A 15491-nucleotide genomic window follows, 5' to 3' on the forward strand; every position below is an offset into this window, starting at 1 on the left:
GACGATTGTTTGCACTGTTTGTCCGATGCTGTATATTGTCTCGCGGCGGACAAGAAAGTTTCAGGTAGCTGATTTGCATCGTCGATTGCCCGTGAGCTTTGATTTTTGTTTATTGTGGTGCTACTTGTACGGACCGCCCTATTATCATGTTTGGTCGTGTCGGCGGCAATTCGATACGGTGCGCTGCGCGCAGCCCGGTCGTACGGCGGAATTTCTTCAAGCGCAGCTTTTCATCGCATTTACCTCCTCAGACAAATACAGCTGCTCAATCGGCTGCGTCGCCGCTGGGAACGATTACGACTGAGCTGGATCGCATAGCGCCATGCTTTGAAATTTCACCTTCGCGGATCACCATCATAGACTCTCCTGCGAGTTTCTACACTACACTCAACGTGCGAACTGATCCATTTGCCGGTGACGGTGATCTTATGCTCAAGGAAACGCTAATCTGATACATTATGCGTCAATCTAGAATAAGATTCGAAATGCGAAGACGCGCATCTATCTATCTACGTTATATATCGGCAAGACGGAACATGAGTTGATCGAAACCATAAACCAGGCTCTTCGCGACAACCCGGAGCTACGAGTCTCGATTCTCACTGATGCGCTGCGCGGGACGCGGGAGACACCCAAGGCTTCATGCGCATCTCTTCTGGCATCGTTGGTCGCCGAGCATGGTCCGGACAGGGTGGATATCCGGATGTTTCACACGCCGAACCTGACAGGGCTGCGAAAGAAGTACATTCCGAAACGGATAAATGAGGGCTGGGGTCTACAACACATGAAGCTTTATGGGATTGACGATGAGATTATACTTTCGGGGTATGTGTGCTATCCAGTTCCAGTTACACGCAGACACTAACTGCTGCGCAGTGCGAACCTCTCGTCGGACTACTTCACGAATCGTCTAGATCGTTATCATGTTTTCGAGTCGAAACAGTTGACCGATCACTATGCGGGCATTCACAACGCCGCTTGCAGTCTCAGCTTCAAGGTCCTACCTGATTCTAGCGAAGCTGGCTATGTGCTTGAGTGGCCTCGTTCCAACGGCGCTCCGTCGCCTCTCGATGCGCCAGAGGACTTCATTTCATACTCGTCGACTGTGTTGAAACCTCTCATCGAGCCTCCAGCCAGCAAAGCCGCACTCGAGCCCAAATCTCCCAGCCAAACATTCGTATACCCAGTCGCTCAATTCACGCCCCTGCTAAAACCCGACTCCTCTACTGAATTCCCTGCCGTCACCACGATCCTCCGCCTCCTCTCCACCTCACCAGTCTTCTCCGGGGCCCGCTGGCTCTTCACGGCAGGCTACTTCAACATCCACCCTACCCTCTCCTCTCTCCTGATAGCCAGCACATCGCCCACTCAATCATCACCAACAATAACCCGCGGCACCGTCCTGACCGCCTCCCCCTGGGCCAACGGCTTCTATGGCTCCCCGGGTATCTCGGGCATGCTTCCGGCAGCATACACCCACCTCTCAGCGCGCTTCCTGGACCGAGTCGCCGCCGCACAGGCCACAGACTCCATCACATTGAAGGAATGGCGCCGCGGCACAGTCGGCGAGCCAGGCGGGTGGACGTACCACGCCAAGGGTCTCTGGGTTACGCTTCCCAAGGAAAAGAACCCCAGTCTTACCTTCGTGGGAAGCAGTAACTATACCAAACGTAGCTACGGCTTAGATTTGGAAGTTGGAGCGCTGGTTGTTACGGGAGATGAAGGGTTGAAGAAGAGATTGGGTGCTGAGACAGAGTGGTTGCAGACGGATGCGAAGGCTATAGAGAGGGATGATTTGAGGAAGACGGAACGGAGGGTCAGGTGGAATGTTAGGCTTGCAATGTGGATTGTTGAGAAGGTGGGCGGGGCTCTATAATCATAGATTTGGTTGGTGTTTATAGACCATGTGTACGTATATACTTGGGTTCACGATGTATTTGTACGATAGATATCCTTTGGGTTTGAGATCGTGTCAATTCTCTTCCTTGACGCCTACTTGGCTAGCTATAAATGCAGATAAGAGACTTAGACATCATAAATTGCATTTCAGTCTTGGAGTATCATAAGGTACATCCATAGTACTTTTAGAAGCCTGACCCGGTCTATCATAAAATATGTCACCCAAACGCCCTAACCATGTATCTAACTAGAAGGATATCATTGATCGTGAACAGCAAGTCAAGAAGCAAGCAAATCAAGCCCTACCAGGAACCTGACCCTTAAACCTCGCCGGACCAAGCCCCTGCCTCACCTCATCCAACATGCGAATTCCAATCGCCTCATTACCGTTCTTACCACGCTTGTTCTTGACGCCCTTGCGCTTGGCCTGCGCACTGGTGTTGTTATCCCACCCGCCTAGGAAATCATCCATGATATTGTTGAAGTCATGGCGCGGCGCAATCTCTCGCCCGCTGGCATCAATAAGGCTAGGTGCCTGCGACGAAGCAGTCGAAAGGTCCGTCATGCCCGTCATACCAGAGACCATGGACATGGAGTCGTCGTATTCCTCGTTGCCCTCGTCAACGGCGTAGAGGGCTTCAAGGCGGTCGAAGCGGTCGTCTAGCAGGCGGTGGCCTTCCGTGCGGGCAAGCGAGGAAGACGTCATGGAGTAAGCGGAGGGGTTGGTAAGGGCGCCCTTGCGCTTCTTGCGGCGGATGGGCGTGCCGCCGGCTGTGAAGACTGTTGAGGCGAGGGTGCTGCGTTGTTCGGAGGGGACGACGCTAGGTGCCGCAGCGGGAGCAGCGGCCTTGGTCTTGCCGTCTTTCTTGAACTTGGTGAATTCGCGCATCCAGTCTTGGTCATCTGGGTGCATGTCGGGGGCTGGGGCGTCGTGCTCGGGGAGTTCACCGGCCGCCGGCGCGGCTTGTGAATCTTGGGTTTTTGCGAGAGATGAAGTGCTCGGTTGCACGGGGGCCTTTTCTGTGGCGTCGGACTCCCACCCGTCGTCTTCTTCGTCGTCGTGGTCGAAGATTGTGTCCTCCCAGTCGCCGGGGTCCATTTCCTCGCCCTCACCGGTGAGCTCACCGAAGAAATCGCCATCCTCCTTGTCGTCAACGTATTCCTCGTCCTCGAGCGCCTCAAGAACCTCCCTCAACCGGGGGTCCATATCCGGCTGGAAACCCGCAATCGCATCCGGGATATTCTGCTGATCCTGGTATGTTGGCTTGCGAGAGTAAGTTGAGGCAGTAGAGTAAGCTCCGTATCTGGAGCTCGCCATACTGCGCCCATCCCAGTTGCTACTCGTATCATCGTCATTCAACGATGTCTGCGCAAGGGCATCTTCCAGCCTCAATCCCTTATCCTTATCCTTGCCCTTGCCCTTGTTCTTGCTCGTCGCTTCGACAAAGTACGAGTCACCGCCGCCGGTACCAAGGTCGCGCATGTGCTGCATGTAGTCATACTTCGAGTCGTCGTAGTAAATGCCATGGTTGGCTGCTTCACCTTCGTTCTGGCGGACGGCATTGGATCCAAATTCGCTGGCGAGGTCGCTTAGGTGCTTGGCGTGGTCTGTTTTTGAAGCGCTTGGGTCGCCGGCTGGCGGACCACGGACTGGGTGAAGGACACGATCTTCGGCTTCGGGGTCGTGGATGAGGGGGTCATTTTGGGAACGGTGGAAGAGTTGATAAGTGGTGGCGTTTTTCTTATCGCTAGATGTATGTTAATAGGGGAGCAGTATTGAATGAAGAATAGGATACAACGTACATCCACTGCTTGCGAGGAGGCATCTTGACGGCAGTTAACTTGGAATGCAAGTTTTATCGTGGAAAGACAGGCAATTATTGGGCGACAAAATGAAGCTATCCAAAAAATTTCCGGGCGGTGGTGGGTCACGTGCGATAAACCCCTCCTTCGGATGGCGACAAGCAGACAACAACAGGAAGTTAGGACGCAGTAGACTGTTTTTAATTTGAGTTGATAGCACTAAGGTCCTCAAAATATCCTTATGACATATCGTTCCCACCTAAGTCTCTGTCGTTAAATCGAAGATAAAGAAAAAACTTGCTGAGTCATCCGCGTCCGCGGGGTTTTTCTCTGGCAGCCAAAAATCTATTAGAAATCCAACTTCTGCAACAACCACACCACATACCACCATCGCACATACTTCGTCAAGATGGTGTTGGCAAAATCCAAGAACTCCGTGGGGCTCGGCCAGAGCCTCATGAACGATCGCTTTGGCAAGGGCAAGGCCTCGAACATGAAGAAGTCCTCCCATAACAGCGGCATTGCCCGCAAGGATATGAATGGCGAAACTTACATCACGAACGGCGCCAAGGAGGCTTCCTGGGTCAAGATGCGCAGTGTTACGGAACAAGGAGCCCTTGACGAATTTCTGACGACCGCTGAATTGGCCGGTACCGATTTCACCGCTGAGAAGATGAACAACGTTCAGATTATCCATACCGACCAGAAGAACCCGTACTTGCTCTCGGCTGCAGAGGAGAAATCGGTCTCGAAGAAGCACAAGAAGAACAAGGGTCGGTTGACGGTTCCGCGTCGTCCGCAGTGGAACACAACTACGACTCGCAATGAGCTTGATGCTATGGAGCGTGAGAGTTTCATGGACTGGCGTCGGGGTTTGGCTGAGTTGCAGGAGAACAACGATCTGCTGATGACACCCTTCGAGCGAAACCTTGAAGTCTGGCGTCAGCTTTGGCGTGTTATTGAACGATCCGATATCGTCGTGCAAATTGTTGATGCTCGAAACCCGCTCCTCTTCCGATCGGAGGATTTGGAAACTTACGTGAAGGAAATCGACCCAAAAAAACGAAATTTGTTGCTCGTCAACAAGGCTGATATGTTGACCGATAAGCAGCGTGAGATGTGGGCAAACTACTTTGAGCGCGAGAACATCGACTTCCGATTCTTCTCCGCGCAGATGGCCAAGGAAGCCAACGAAGCCCGCGACAACGAAGCCTCTAGCGACGACAGTGAGACCGAATCACTAGCTGAAGAAACCGAAGACCTGAAGATCCAAGAGCCCCCGCAGAAGGTAAGAGAAGGCGAAATCGAAGCTGATGCCGACGGCGGCGTCGAACTCTCCAGCAAAACCGCCGCAACCCTCTCCAAACGCACCAACATCCTTGATATCGACGAACTCGAAGAGCTCTTCCTCTCCAACACCCCCGATGTCATCCTCGAGGACCCCTCAGTGCAAGAAGAAGACCGCCCGCCCAAGGCAAAGACCATCATCGGTCTAGTCGGATACCCCAACGTCGGTAAATCCAGCACAATCAACGCCCTCCTCGGCGCAAAGAAGGTCTCTGTCTCCTCAACCCCCGGTAAAACAAAACACTTCCAAACCCTTTACCTCTCTCCCGAAATCATGCTCTGCGATTGTCCCGGTCTCGTCTTCCCCAACTTCGCTTCCACAAAGGCCGAACTCGTCGTCAACGGTGTCCTACCCATCGACCAGCAGCGCGAGTTCACTGGTCCCGCCGGCTTGGTGGCCCAACGTATCCCAAAGCACTTCCTCGAAGACGTCTACGGCCTAACGATCCAAACCCGGCCCATTGAGGAAGGCGGCACAGGCGAACCATCAGCCCACGACATCCTCCGCGCATACGCCCGCGCCCGCGGTTTCGCAACAACAGGTCAAGGCCAACCCGACGAGTCCCGCGCAGCCCGATACATACTAAAGGACTACGTAAACGGCAAGCTCCTCTTCTGCCACCCGCCACCAACAAACGACAATGAGAACGAAGACCCCATCGACCCCGCCGACTTCAACAAGGACCTCTACGACTGGGCCCACTTGCCTCCGCGCCGCCAGGCAATGCTCGCTGCCGCAGCGATCGCAGGGTCCTCCAAGGCCCCCGTGCAGGGCAAGAAATCGCAAACAGTCGACAATGGTTTCTTCGGTCCTGGCTCTTCATCTTCGGGTGGACGCCTGACTATGCCCTTCAATGCGAAGTATACCGAGCAGGGCCAGCAGATCCGCAAGCCGTTGTCTGGACGCAAGGAGCGCATGATGGTTGCGCTTGAGCGCGGGGTTGATGTTTCTGAAGTGAAGGGGAACTCGAAGAAGCATTTCAAGGTTAAGCATAAGAACCAGAAGAAGGGGAAGAGGACGGATGGCGGGGATGACTACTAGGCATTTGTCTGGGTTGGGTTGAATTGTGTTGAGAGTGGCGTGGGCTCGCTGGCGAGTGGGATGGCATATAAAAGCATTGCACTCGTTCCTTCTTCCTGTTTTCTTTTCTTGGTTTGTTTTACGTGTCGGTTATGATCACGATGGGCTTTACTACTAGATGGCGTTCGGTTATACCTGATTCTGATTCTGATGGAAGTTCATGATTGATCAGTCACTTAGTCCTGGTTATTCAATGGTATATACGAAATCTGCATGATGAACCTGATCTTGAACCTGAACCTAAACCCTTTGACCAAGTAGACCAACTACATATCAAACATACAAGATAACCTAAAGTAGCGACTTTACCGTCGAAAACCCATTCTTCGTCAAAATCTGCTTACTTTGCTCCTCCTGCCACTTCAACCTGGCCACCACCTCCTCTTTCCTGCTCTTGTTCTCCCTCTTACCCAATTGCTGCAAATGCACCTCATCAGGCCCATCCGCGATCCTCAAAGTCCGAATCAAAGCCCACAGATAAGCCAGCGGCGTGTCCTGACTAACGCCCGCAGCACCATACGCCTGCACAGCGCGATCGATAACAGTCAACGCAGCCTGCGGAACAAGGACCTTCGCCTGGGCAATTTCCTTCAGCGCGAACTTCGCATTCCCCTGGTCGATCTTGATCGCCGCATTAAGGACAATCAGTCTCGCGGCATCAATCTCAATACGACTCTTCGCAAGCCACTCAAGTATAACACCGTGCGAACTCAAAGCCTGGCCGAACGGCTTCTTCCGCTCATCGTTAATGCGCGCAATCATCCAGTCGACCGCGCGCTCCGCAGCACCAATCGTCCGCATAGCGTGGTGAATACGTCCTGGCCCCAGCCGGCCCTGAATGATTTCGAACCCGCGCCCTTCGCCGAGAACCATGTTTGATGCGGGGACGCGCACGTCCTTGAAGCTGATGTGGCCGTGGCCGTGGGGGGCATCGTCGTACCCGTAGACGCTAAGCATGCGGTGGATTTTTACGCCTGGTGTGTTTGCGGGGACAAGGATGACGGATTGCTGCTTGTAGGGGTCTGGGTTCTTGGAGTCGGTTTTGCCCATTACGAGGTAGATTTGGCATCTTGGGTCGCCGGCGCCGGAGGACCACCATTTCTAGACCTTTTACTTAACGGTATACAATACAATAAAGAGTGAGGTGTCTTACCGATCCGTTAAGCACGTACTCATTCCCCTCCTTCCTAATATCAAGCTGGATATTCGTCGCATCCGAAGACGCAATATCCGGCTCTGTCATAAGGAACGCAGAGCGGATCTTCCCCTCCAACAACGGCGTCAACCACTGCTTCTTCTGCGCATCATTCCCGTACTTTGCAAAAACCTCCATGTTGCCCGTATCCGGCGCCGCATTGTTCGTCGCCTCGCTGGCGACCTTGCTCTTTCCCAAGTACTCCGCCATAAGACCATACTCGAGATTACTGAACCCGGCCCCCTGGCTGAAATGGCTTTTGGGAAGGAACATGTTCCACAGCCCGATAGAGCGGGCTTTGGATTTCAATTCTTCCATGACGGCTGGGTTTGTTTGCCATCTTTGCGCGCCGTGGCCGAGTTGTGCGGTGAAGAGGGCTTCGGCGGGGATACATTCTTTTTCGACGAACTCTTCGACCTGTTATATCAGCTGTTAGAGGGTTGGAATGGTGAGTGGAATGTGGCGGAGGTAGGCCGGTGGTGTCATTGCAGTGTAGTGTCACTGCAGCGTAGTGTCGTGCTGATAGTGTAGTGTGGGGGACGTACCAAGTCCAGTGTCTTCTTGGCCTTGTCGCTGACGAAGGGCTGGGCGATTGGGGGGACTCTGGATGATGCTGACATGGTGCTAGACTATTTTATTATCTGTAAAGATATTCAGAGAAGTAAGAGGGTAAGAATGAGAGGAGAGGGAGGTTAAAAGGCAGTAAAGGAAGAGAGATGGAGCTTGGTGACTTCTGGGGTTGTAGCGGTTGCGGAGAAGCCGAGGTCCATTTCGGCTTCAGCCTTCCTTGTCTCTGCGCTGATCTCGGCTTTGCTTTTCCAGCACGAATAGATCAGGCTATACTCTTTCTAGTTTTATTCATATAGCCAATATACTCATACTGTCCTTGCCAATCAAGTCATCCAATTAAAGTCATCAAAGACATAACATTGACAGAAAAAGCATGGTAGACCAGACCGTCTAGCCATCGGCTAGAACCCCGAGCCATAAGGTATTAAACCAACCGACCCAATCCAATCAATCCAAGTCTAGAGTAGGTAGGTATTTGATAGACATAATCCATAACATAACATCACAAAAGAAAAGAAAAGAAAGAAGAATTCCCAGCCCATCCAACCAATCCCAGAATCTTGTATTTGTTACAAGAATGTCCGAAAATCAAACTCCGCGACCTGCGCCAACCGGACAAAAATGTCATAAAGAACAGAACAAAAGAAGCAAGCGACTAGTGGAAGAGGCTAAACTCAAGCACTCTTCTCGGCCTCGGTAGCGGCGTTCGCAGACTGCTCGTAGTTCTTCTTGCCCAGCTTCGCGAAGAGAGATTGGGGTTTTCCGGCGCTGGAAATAAAAATAATTGTTAGTACCAGACCAGATCGCAACAATAAGCAAGTTATTGATCAGAGTAAAGGCAGAACATACTTCTTAAACCTCTTCCCCTTGAGATCACTCAGCTTCTTCGAGCAGGGGCTCATGATGTCGTCGGATGGCGAGACGTAGCTTGCTTGTTGCCTTTGGGTACTCGTTAGCACATCGCGTCCTCCGAACAGGTTAAAAAAGGGTATGGCTTACTTGTCGCCGCTTTCCAGCTTATCCTGGAGCATCTGGCGGTGGTGGTCCATGGAGTTCATTGTTGATGACTTGAGGTCTTGCTCTGTGGTGTTGGTGGTGTTGCCGAGGTGCGTGTTTGGTGAGCGGGCTGCGAGGGGGGTGGTGCTCATGTTTATTCTTTTCGAATTTCGAGGTCTGAGGGTTTCTTTTCTTGAATCAAGTAGAGAACTTTGGAGTCTTGCCTTGAGTGTGGTTGTAAGAACTGAACGGAGACGGTGTTCTGAAAAAAGAGAAAAGCCCACATTGATTGTTGGCATGGCAACGCCGTAGATACCCGATTGCATCGCCCTTTCAAGTCGCTCATGATGACATGGGCTTGGAATTCTAGTGTGATCTGCGCTGGTTTCATGGTTCATTTCGTCATGGTCTCATTATGTATGCTAGTTGTAGGTGGACTAGTCTACAGTCGGCTCATTAGGTGTGTTGTTTGTTTTATATACAAGGCACTTTACATGTGTCCGTCGCTGGCATCCACCAGGTCTCGCCATCTCATTGCTCAGAACTAGAGCATTCCGACTCGGATTCTGGCGCGTCGGATTTGACTTCGCCTTCTGCCTCTCCTTCATTCTCTCCTTGGAGATCGGGTGGACTGCTGTTCGATCTGAGCAATGGCGGTGCGACTTCTGGTTCGGGCTGGACGTTTCCTGTCGTAGATGGCGTAAGCGCCCGGTCAACGTGTCCTAGACCTGAATCATCTGACGTGGGAGTTGGCGGCGCATAGGCAATGGTTGGACTCATGGACCCGCCCTGTGACTCATCGGAGATCTGCCGTCGATGGCCGGGTGTAGTACGGTACGACGAGGCCGGTCGCATGGACCCTGGACTTCCCGGTAGGGATCCAAATCCGAAGATGGGCGAAGAGGGTCGTAGGCTGTAAGAGCGCGAAACCATATTTTGTACACTGGGAAGGTCGATGTAGCTACCCGCTGCGCCACGTGTAAAGAGCACCAGACCGAAGCAGAGAAGCACCACAATGCTTTGTATCACCGCCACTCGCTTCTGGAAGACAAGCTCATCGGCGAGAACACCTAGCTGTGCGCTCAGCGAGTGGATCTCCTGGTGGTACTGGATGCGTTGGTGCTCGAATTCCAGCGCAACGCTCCGCCACGCCTGGTCGTACTGGTCGCGGAATTGCGTCAGTTCATTGATAACCGTGGCATTCAGGTTCTCCAAGAACGTAGACGTCTTTGACAACTGTCGCTTTTCGACCTTATTAAAAGCGTCACGTAGAATTCGTGACTGCTCTTCAATGTACTGTAACGACAGACTTGAGTTTGTCTCCAGCATCTGCAAGCGCTTGTTCACCGATTTAAAGAAAGATTCTTGTGTTGTTGGGTTTGCTGAAGGAGGTTGCGTTGTAGTTGTTCGTATAGACTCGGGTGTTTGCTCGTCTTTGGAGACAACAGTAGGTCGGGTATCTTGATCAGAAGCATTACTGGCAGCTGCATCTGATGAGGCTGCAGTATTGTCTGAAGAATGAACATTAATAACAGGGGACCCTGGAGCTTTGGCTTCTCCTGCCTCGGAAGCGGTACTATCTGTATCACCAATTGAAGACATAGCAAAACTCGGTGGTGCTTGGCCAGATGCTTGAGGACTTGGTGCAGAGGTCTCTTTTGGAGCATCTTTAGGATCACAAGTGTGAAAGCTCTCCGAGGCGAGTAAATCAAGTTCAGCAGCCGATATAGAGCTCTGCCATGTCTCGGAAGCCTCAAATGAAGGCATCTCAATGTCATCAAAGTCATTTATTGGGGATTCTGATGACGGCACTTGGCTCTCCATGACAGTCTGTGACTCTGACCCTGGCTCTATCACCTCTTCAGCTTCGTCTTCAATGCGACCTGCCTCCCCGTCGTGCTTATATTCTTCCAACATCGTGGTCCCGTGCACACGAATGAGACTAAGCGGGCAGTAAAACTCGTTTCCGTAATGGGTCAAAAACTCAATTCGCAGGTAGCGCGCCCATATTAACGGATTATTGACTGGAAACGCTTGGATTTCGCGGGTATTCCTTGCTTCAAAGATACCCAGCTCCTTCCACTGATCTGGCTTTGCAGGGTACCGGTCCGCGACACTAACGCGGAACGTATGGAAGATGGAACTGAAGAATTCGTAGTTGGCGAGAACAACAGTGTCGACTAGGATATCATCGCACATCTCAAGGATCAAGAACTTGTTCTGCGCGCGACATTCGTTCAGCATGTAGCTATCCTTGTTCTCGATCAGGACAGACGATGACCCCTTCGCCTGGGGGTTCGTCTTTAGTACTGTCGCCGCGCAGTCAAACGACGCATAATTAAAGCGCTCCTTGCAGGTGGTACCTGCATCCTTAGAGCGCTGCGCAATAGCATGAGGCACACCCTGTCCGCCGGCATCAACCTCATCACCGTCCTTATCCGACTGAACTTGTTGCCCCCCATCTCCAGCCGGAGGAACCTGAGCACCCCAAGCCGTAGCAGTCTTCGCCGCCTCCGCAGCATCAGCACCAAACCCACCAAAATCAATCTCAATCTCCGCGTCATCTCCAAGCGAGTCCAGAGCATTATTTATCCCGGTCGGCCGTCGGCGGTCCTTCTCAGCGGTTCCAGCCCGCTTCCCGCCAATATTCTCCGCCGATTGTCCTGCCTTTGCGAGATTCTGTTTCTTCCAGTCTTCAAACGAGAGAAAGTTCACGTTGTCGAGCGGCGAGTCGGTATCGAGTTCTTGGTCCGTTCCTAAAGCTGACGCTAAATCCGAGGCCGAAGCTGCGTCCGTCGAGGTTGTGACCGTCAAGAGCTCGGTAACGACCGTTTGCGCTCCCTGCGATATCGGCGCCAATGTCGATGTCGGTGCCGGCGACAAGGGCAATTCAGCATTCGGTAATTGATCCCATCGTGTCTCGATGCACACGGGCCATTGAAGGATCCCCGCTTCGACCTCCCTCCAATCTCTTGCCAGGCATATCGGCTGCTGCTGCTGGTGTTGGGTTTCACCACCGGTTTTCTGGATCAGAAGCGACAGACAAAGAGCCCACGAGGCCCAGCATGCCGTGATCCACCGGGGCGTGAACATCATTAACGCGAAGCTGGTCTCAAGTAGGAGTCATCGCGCCGAGCGAGCATTTGTCGGAGAGCGAGTATTGGTATTGAAGGACAAAGGAGGGAGTGGGACTGTGGCAAGTTGGCAGCCCTTATCGGCAGCTTCTGTGGGGTTTGACTTTGACCGTGAAGTCTGGGCCGGGGCGCTTCGACCAGCTGTCGTCTACAGTTAGGCGCGTAGGAAAAGAGACGAGGTAAGAGAAAGGACTTGTTCGAAGGGGGATATCGTGGAAAAACATTAAAGTCGCCCGCTATAGAATACAGAAATAGTGATAGTACAGAGCAAGGAGGAAGAATAATCAAGAAAGTGCAGACGAACGGATTCCAGGTCTACCTACGTACGGCAGACGATCCTCACCGCGCCGGCCATTGCAACGGCCGTCTTCCGCGAAATTCACCGCTCCAGATTTACTCCTTACCAGCGTAGGTAGTCCTTTTGACTCACAAAATCTAGGAATTTCTACACATCATGAACAGAAAAAATGTACGAGAATCACTTTTGGATTAAATCCTCCGTGGCTACCCATCCAACTGTCCTAGTTACTAAAATACAGTGAAACCAGTCCAATGCCAGATCAGGACCATGTCCTTCTGAGTAGAATCAATAACATCGCTTCCCGTAGCTTTTCTTTCATTTTCTTGTTGAGATGAGATACGCGCATTCGTAGCCCGTCTCGACTCCGCCTGCTTGTAATGTTGAACCGAGTTCAAGAAAACATGCGTGAAGTGTAATAAAAAAGGCCAACATGCTGATCGCCTTGGGGAAAAGAAAATCGAATCTGAAAACCGTCCTCCCGATACCACTTTTGTGCTTTGCGACAGGATAATATACAGGAGTGCATGGTAGAAGTAAAACAACACCGTTGGGTGCTCACATGATATGATCTATAAAGGGGTAAAAGAATAAAAAAGTGATATAAAGGTGACGAGACACCGGGTTTTCTGTGCAAATGGATCGAAGGAAGATGGATATATCGAATGTTGAAAATGTAGAAATTGTCTTCAGAGGCATGGAACAGGGAACAACAAAACACAAGAGGCTGCAAACAGTCGAGACAAGGTTGCGATGTATTGTCGCTTATAGGTGAAGGTCATGCCATCCACCCACAAGATCGAGATCTTCGTCAACACTGCCATGGTAGTCGACGGCAGGTTTTATATTGACAGGCTTCGGGGTCTCCGAGGAATCACGGCGCCATTCCTTGTTAAGGAAGACGCGACGGCGGCGGTCTGGAGAAGACTGGCTTTGCTTCTTGGCCCAAGAGCCGTAATCGAATCCAGACGATCCCAAGCCCCAATCCTTGCGCCAGGCCATGTTACTCGGGAATCGCTTCGACTCGAAAGCTTCTGAGGGTTGGAAGTTCCGTCTCTTGTCTCCCAAAGCAGCCCACTTGTCCAAGCTAGACTTCTTTGGAGAAGAAGACTTGGTTGTAGAAGAGACCACCTTGGGAGTGGCGGCGACAGTTTCAGCTGCTAGCGACTTGTCCAGCGAATCAACACTCTTGGACGCAGTCGAGCTTGAGAGCCGGGAGCGGGAATTAAGAAGCGAGGTCGAGCTGGCTTCTCGCAGACCCTTTGTCAGAGCGCTACCAGAGTCGACCACGGTGCTCTCATAGCTCCAGCTGCGAGAGTTCTGTTCGCGACGTTGGTCCAGAACGGTGTCCTCGCCTTCGGATTCCTCTTCTTCCCAAAGATCGCTCCAGCTCTTCGAGATGTTATCGGTCTTCTTGTTGCGCCCGAATACCATGGAGAGAGATGGGATAGGTTTAGCTGCCTGGCTAGGCAGAGAACCAGTAATGGGCACAGGGTCGGAAGGTGGCGGGTAACGCGGAGTGGGCTTTCCGAGAGCTGAGAACCCGGAAGACCGGTACGAGTCACCTAGTGCAGACTCCAGAACCGAAGCCATGGACGGCGTGTGATGAACAGAAAACCATGAAGTGCCTGCAGTTTCTGAAGGCGGGAAGAGATCTTCCGAGTAGCTTTCGTTGTCGGGAATGACAGACAGCTGTCGAATAGCCAATGGCGGGCTGGATTGAAGAGCCTTGGCCCATGGGAAAGAATCACCCTGGTTGATCTGAGGACTTTGAATAGAAGGAGTCCGAAGGGGCTCGCGGTTGGCACTTGCAGCAACCACCTCACGCTCGTCGGTGCAGAACTCGTCCAATGCTTCGTCGTCCGTCGTGAAAGACACAGCTCGCATAACGGCATCCCGAAGACCAGAGAGAGACCTCTTCTCGGGGTCCATAGCCATGGTAATTCTGAGGATCTCGAACGTATCCTGGGACATGTTCGGAAAGATGTCAAAGAGGGACTGCCGGTCTCTCACATAATCGGCAAACAGAACATCGGACTCGGTTGGTGTAGCAAATGGGTTCCGAGCAAAGAGAGCATTGAGCAAACAGATACCAATTGCCCAGATGTCCGCTTTGGCGGGAGAGTAGCCATTGTTACCCGGATCGAACTGTTCCGGGGCCATGTAACGGTCACTCCCAACGCATCCTTCGTAGCACCAAGTGTCACGGGTAGCGAGACCCAGGTCACCAAGCTTCATGGATCCGTCTTGCATGAGGAAGATGTTCTCAGGCTTAATGTCACGGTGGTACAAGCCATTAGCATGCATGAACTCAACGGCGGACACAAGTTGAAGCATGAACTCGCGGACATGCTCTGTTTCAAGTGGACCACGGTTGAGTCTGATGGCTTCGTAGAGGTCACCATTTGCACAGTACTCCAAAACCAGGAACAGATGGGTTGTAGTTTCGAAGTAATGAACAAGGTTGACAATGTTCGGGTGGTAGGCAAGACGTTGATGACAGTCAAGCTCTTCAAACCGACCATTGCTGGTAGATGGGTTCCATGACTCATTTGGGGACGACTTCATCATGCACTTGATGGCCACATCACGGCCGGTCTTGATGTCGGTTGCAAGAAAGACCATGCCAAATGACCCATGGTTGAGAGGGGCAACAGTGCGGAAGCGCCCATCCAGGAGCTGGCCTTGGATGAAACTGTTCTTCAGAGACTCCATGGCTGGCAATTAATCGAACAAGACGGTATTCTTCCAGAGATTAACCGTCAAAGTCCGAGGTGAAAAAGGTTCGACGGCGACGATGAGGAAATAGCAGGGCCCAGAAGTAATGAGACAAAGGCTCTATAAGCGCGCTGGGATGCAGTAAAAAGACGTCTGACAATGGTCGATGCGAGGAATGTAACGAGAAAGCCTGCAGTTCCAAATCGACTTCACCGCCGAGGGACCAAGAGAAGCAGCAGTTGTTGAGAAAAGATAACAGAAAGACAAACACCGGATTTGCGATATGAAGGTTTCGTATAGATAGTAAGAGGAGAATTCAAGTGACGAGAAAAAGGAATCGAGATGGCGAGACAGCGCGAGGCGCGGATTGGAAAGTACCCAGATGGGTTAATGACGCAAGGAAATTGTAGAGACCGTTATAGTTTCATTTGGTGTAGCGTTTCAGTATCG

General features: G+C 52.0%; 5 protein-coding genes across 5 annotated transcripts; 2 read left to right on the forward strand and 3 right to left on the reverse strand.

The window, feature by feature from the left end:
* Positions 1-77: 77 nt before the first annotated feature.
* On the forward strand, positions 78-2035 carry BDV14DRAFT_35273 (CDP-diacylglycerol--glycerol-3-phosphate 3-phosphatidyltransferase). Its single transcript, XM_073776614.1, has 3 exons — positions 78-392; positions 473-825; positions 877-2035. Exons 1-3 carry the CDS (start codon positions 147-149, stop codon positions 1874-1876), a joined length of 1599 nt encoding a protein of 532 aa, XP_073629770.1. The 5' UTR covers positions 78-146; the 3' UTR covers positions 1877-2035.
* On the reverse strand, positions 2036-3918 carry BDV14DRAFT_35235 (ribosome biogenesis protein LTV1). The gene is made up of 2 exons (XM_073776612.1): positions 3703-3918; positions 2036-3647 (listed from the first exon to the last, which is right to left on the reverse strand). The coding sequence occupies exons 1-2, from the start codon at positions 3723-3725 to the stop codon at positions 2195-2197; spliced, it is 1476 nt and encodes a 491-aa protein (XP_073629771.1). The 5' UTR covers positions 3726-3918; the 3' UTR covers positions 2036-2194.
* Positions 3919-6256, forward strand: BDV14DRAFT_35261 (ribosome biogenesis GTPase LSG1). Its single transcript, XM_073776613.1, has one exon. It carries the CDS (start codon positions 4112-4114, stop codon positions 6089-6091), a length of 1980 nt encoding a protein of 659 aa, XP_073629772.1. The 5' UTR covers positions 3919-4111; the 3' UTR covers positions 6092-6256.
* A 165-nt stretch (positions 6257-6421) lies between these two features.
* Positions 6422-11984, reverse strand: BDV14DRAFT_188738 (uncharacterized protein; the record flags this gene model as incomplete). Its single annotated transcript, XM_073771111.1, has 7 exons — positions 6422-7231; positions 7284-7742; positions 7871-7928; positions 8745-8834; positions 8895-8976; positions 9437-10471; positions 10502-11984. 7 exons carry the CDS (start codon positions 11982-11984, stop codon positions 6422-6424), a joined length of 4017 nt encoding a protein of 1338 aa, XP_073629773.1.
* Positions 11985-12493: 509 nt separating this feature from the next.
* Positions 12494-15211, reverse strand: BDV14DRAFT_35297 (putative serine/threonine protein kinase). Its single transcript, XM_073776615.1, has one exon. The coding sequence runs from the start codon at positions 15036-15038 to the stop codon at positions 13089-13091; it is 1950 nt and encodes a 649-aa protein (XP_073629774.1). The 5' UTR covers positions 15039-15211; the 3' UTR covers positions 12494-13088.
* Positions 15212-15491: the final 280 nt, after the last annotated feature.

The sequence above is a fragment of the Aspergillus stella-maris genome (assembly GCF_047715825.1).
Source record: "Aspergillus stella-maris strain CBS 113639 unplaced genomic scaffold BDV14scaffold_17, whole genome shotgun sequence".
Lineage (NCBI taxonomy): Eukaryota > Fungi > Ascomycota > Eurotiomycetes > Eurotiales > Aspergillaceae > Aspergillus > Aspergillus stella-maris.

Bases quoted from the DNA above. Each gene is read 5' to 3' on its own strand.
- BDV14DRAFT_35273 (XM_073776614.1), top strand. From the start codon at position 147: ATGTTTGGTCGTGTCGGCGGCAATTCGATACGGTGCGCTGCGCGCAGC. The intron at 393-472 runs GTGCGAACTGAT...GCGTCAATCTAG, and splicing joins GTTTCTACACTACACTCAAC to AATAAGATTCGAAATGCGAA. The intron at 826-876 runs GTATGTGTGCTA...ACTGCTGCGCAG, and splicing joins GATGAGATTATACTTTCGGG to TGCGAACCTCTCGTCGGACT.
- BDV14DRAFT_35235 (XM_073776612.1), bottom strand. From the start codon at position 3,725: ATGCCTCCTCGCAAGCAGTGGAT. The intron at 3,648-3,702 runs GTACGTTGTATC...ACATACATCTAG, and splicing joins CCTCCTCGCAAGCAGTGGAT to CGATAAGAAAAACGCCACCA.
- BDV14DRAFT_35261 (XM_073776613.1), top strand. From the start codon at position 4,112: ATGGTGTTGGCAAAATCCAAGAACTCCGTGGGGCTCGGCCAGAGCCTC.
- BDV14DRAFT_35297 (XM_073776615.1), bottom strand. From the start codon at position 15,038: ATGGAGTCTCTGAAGAACAGTTTCATCCAAGGCCAGCTCCTGGATGGG.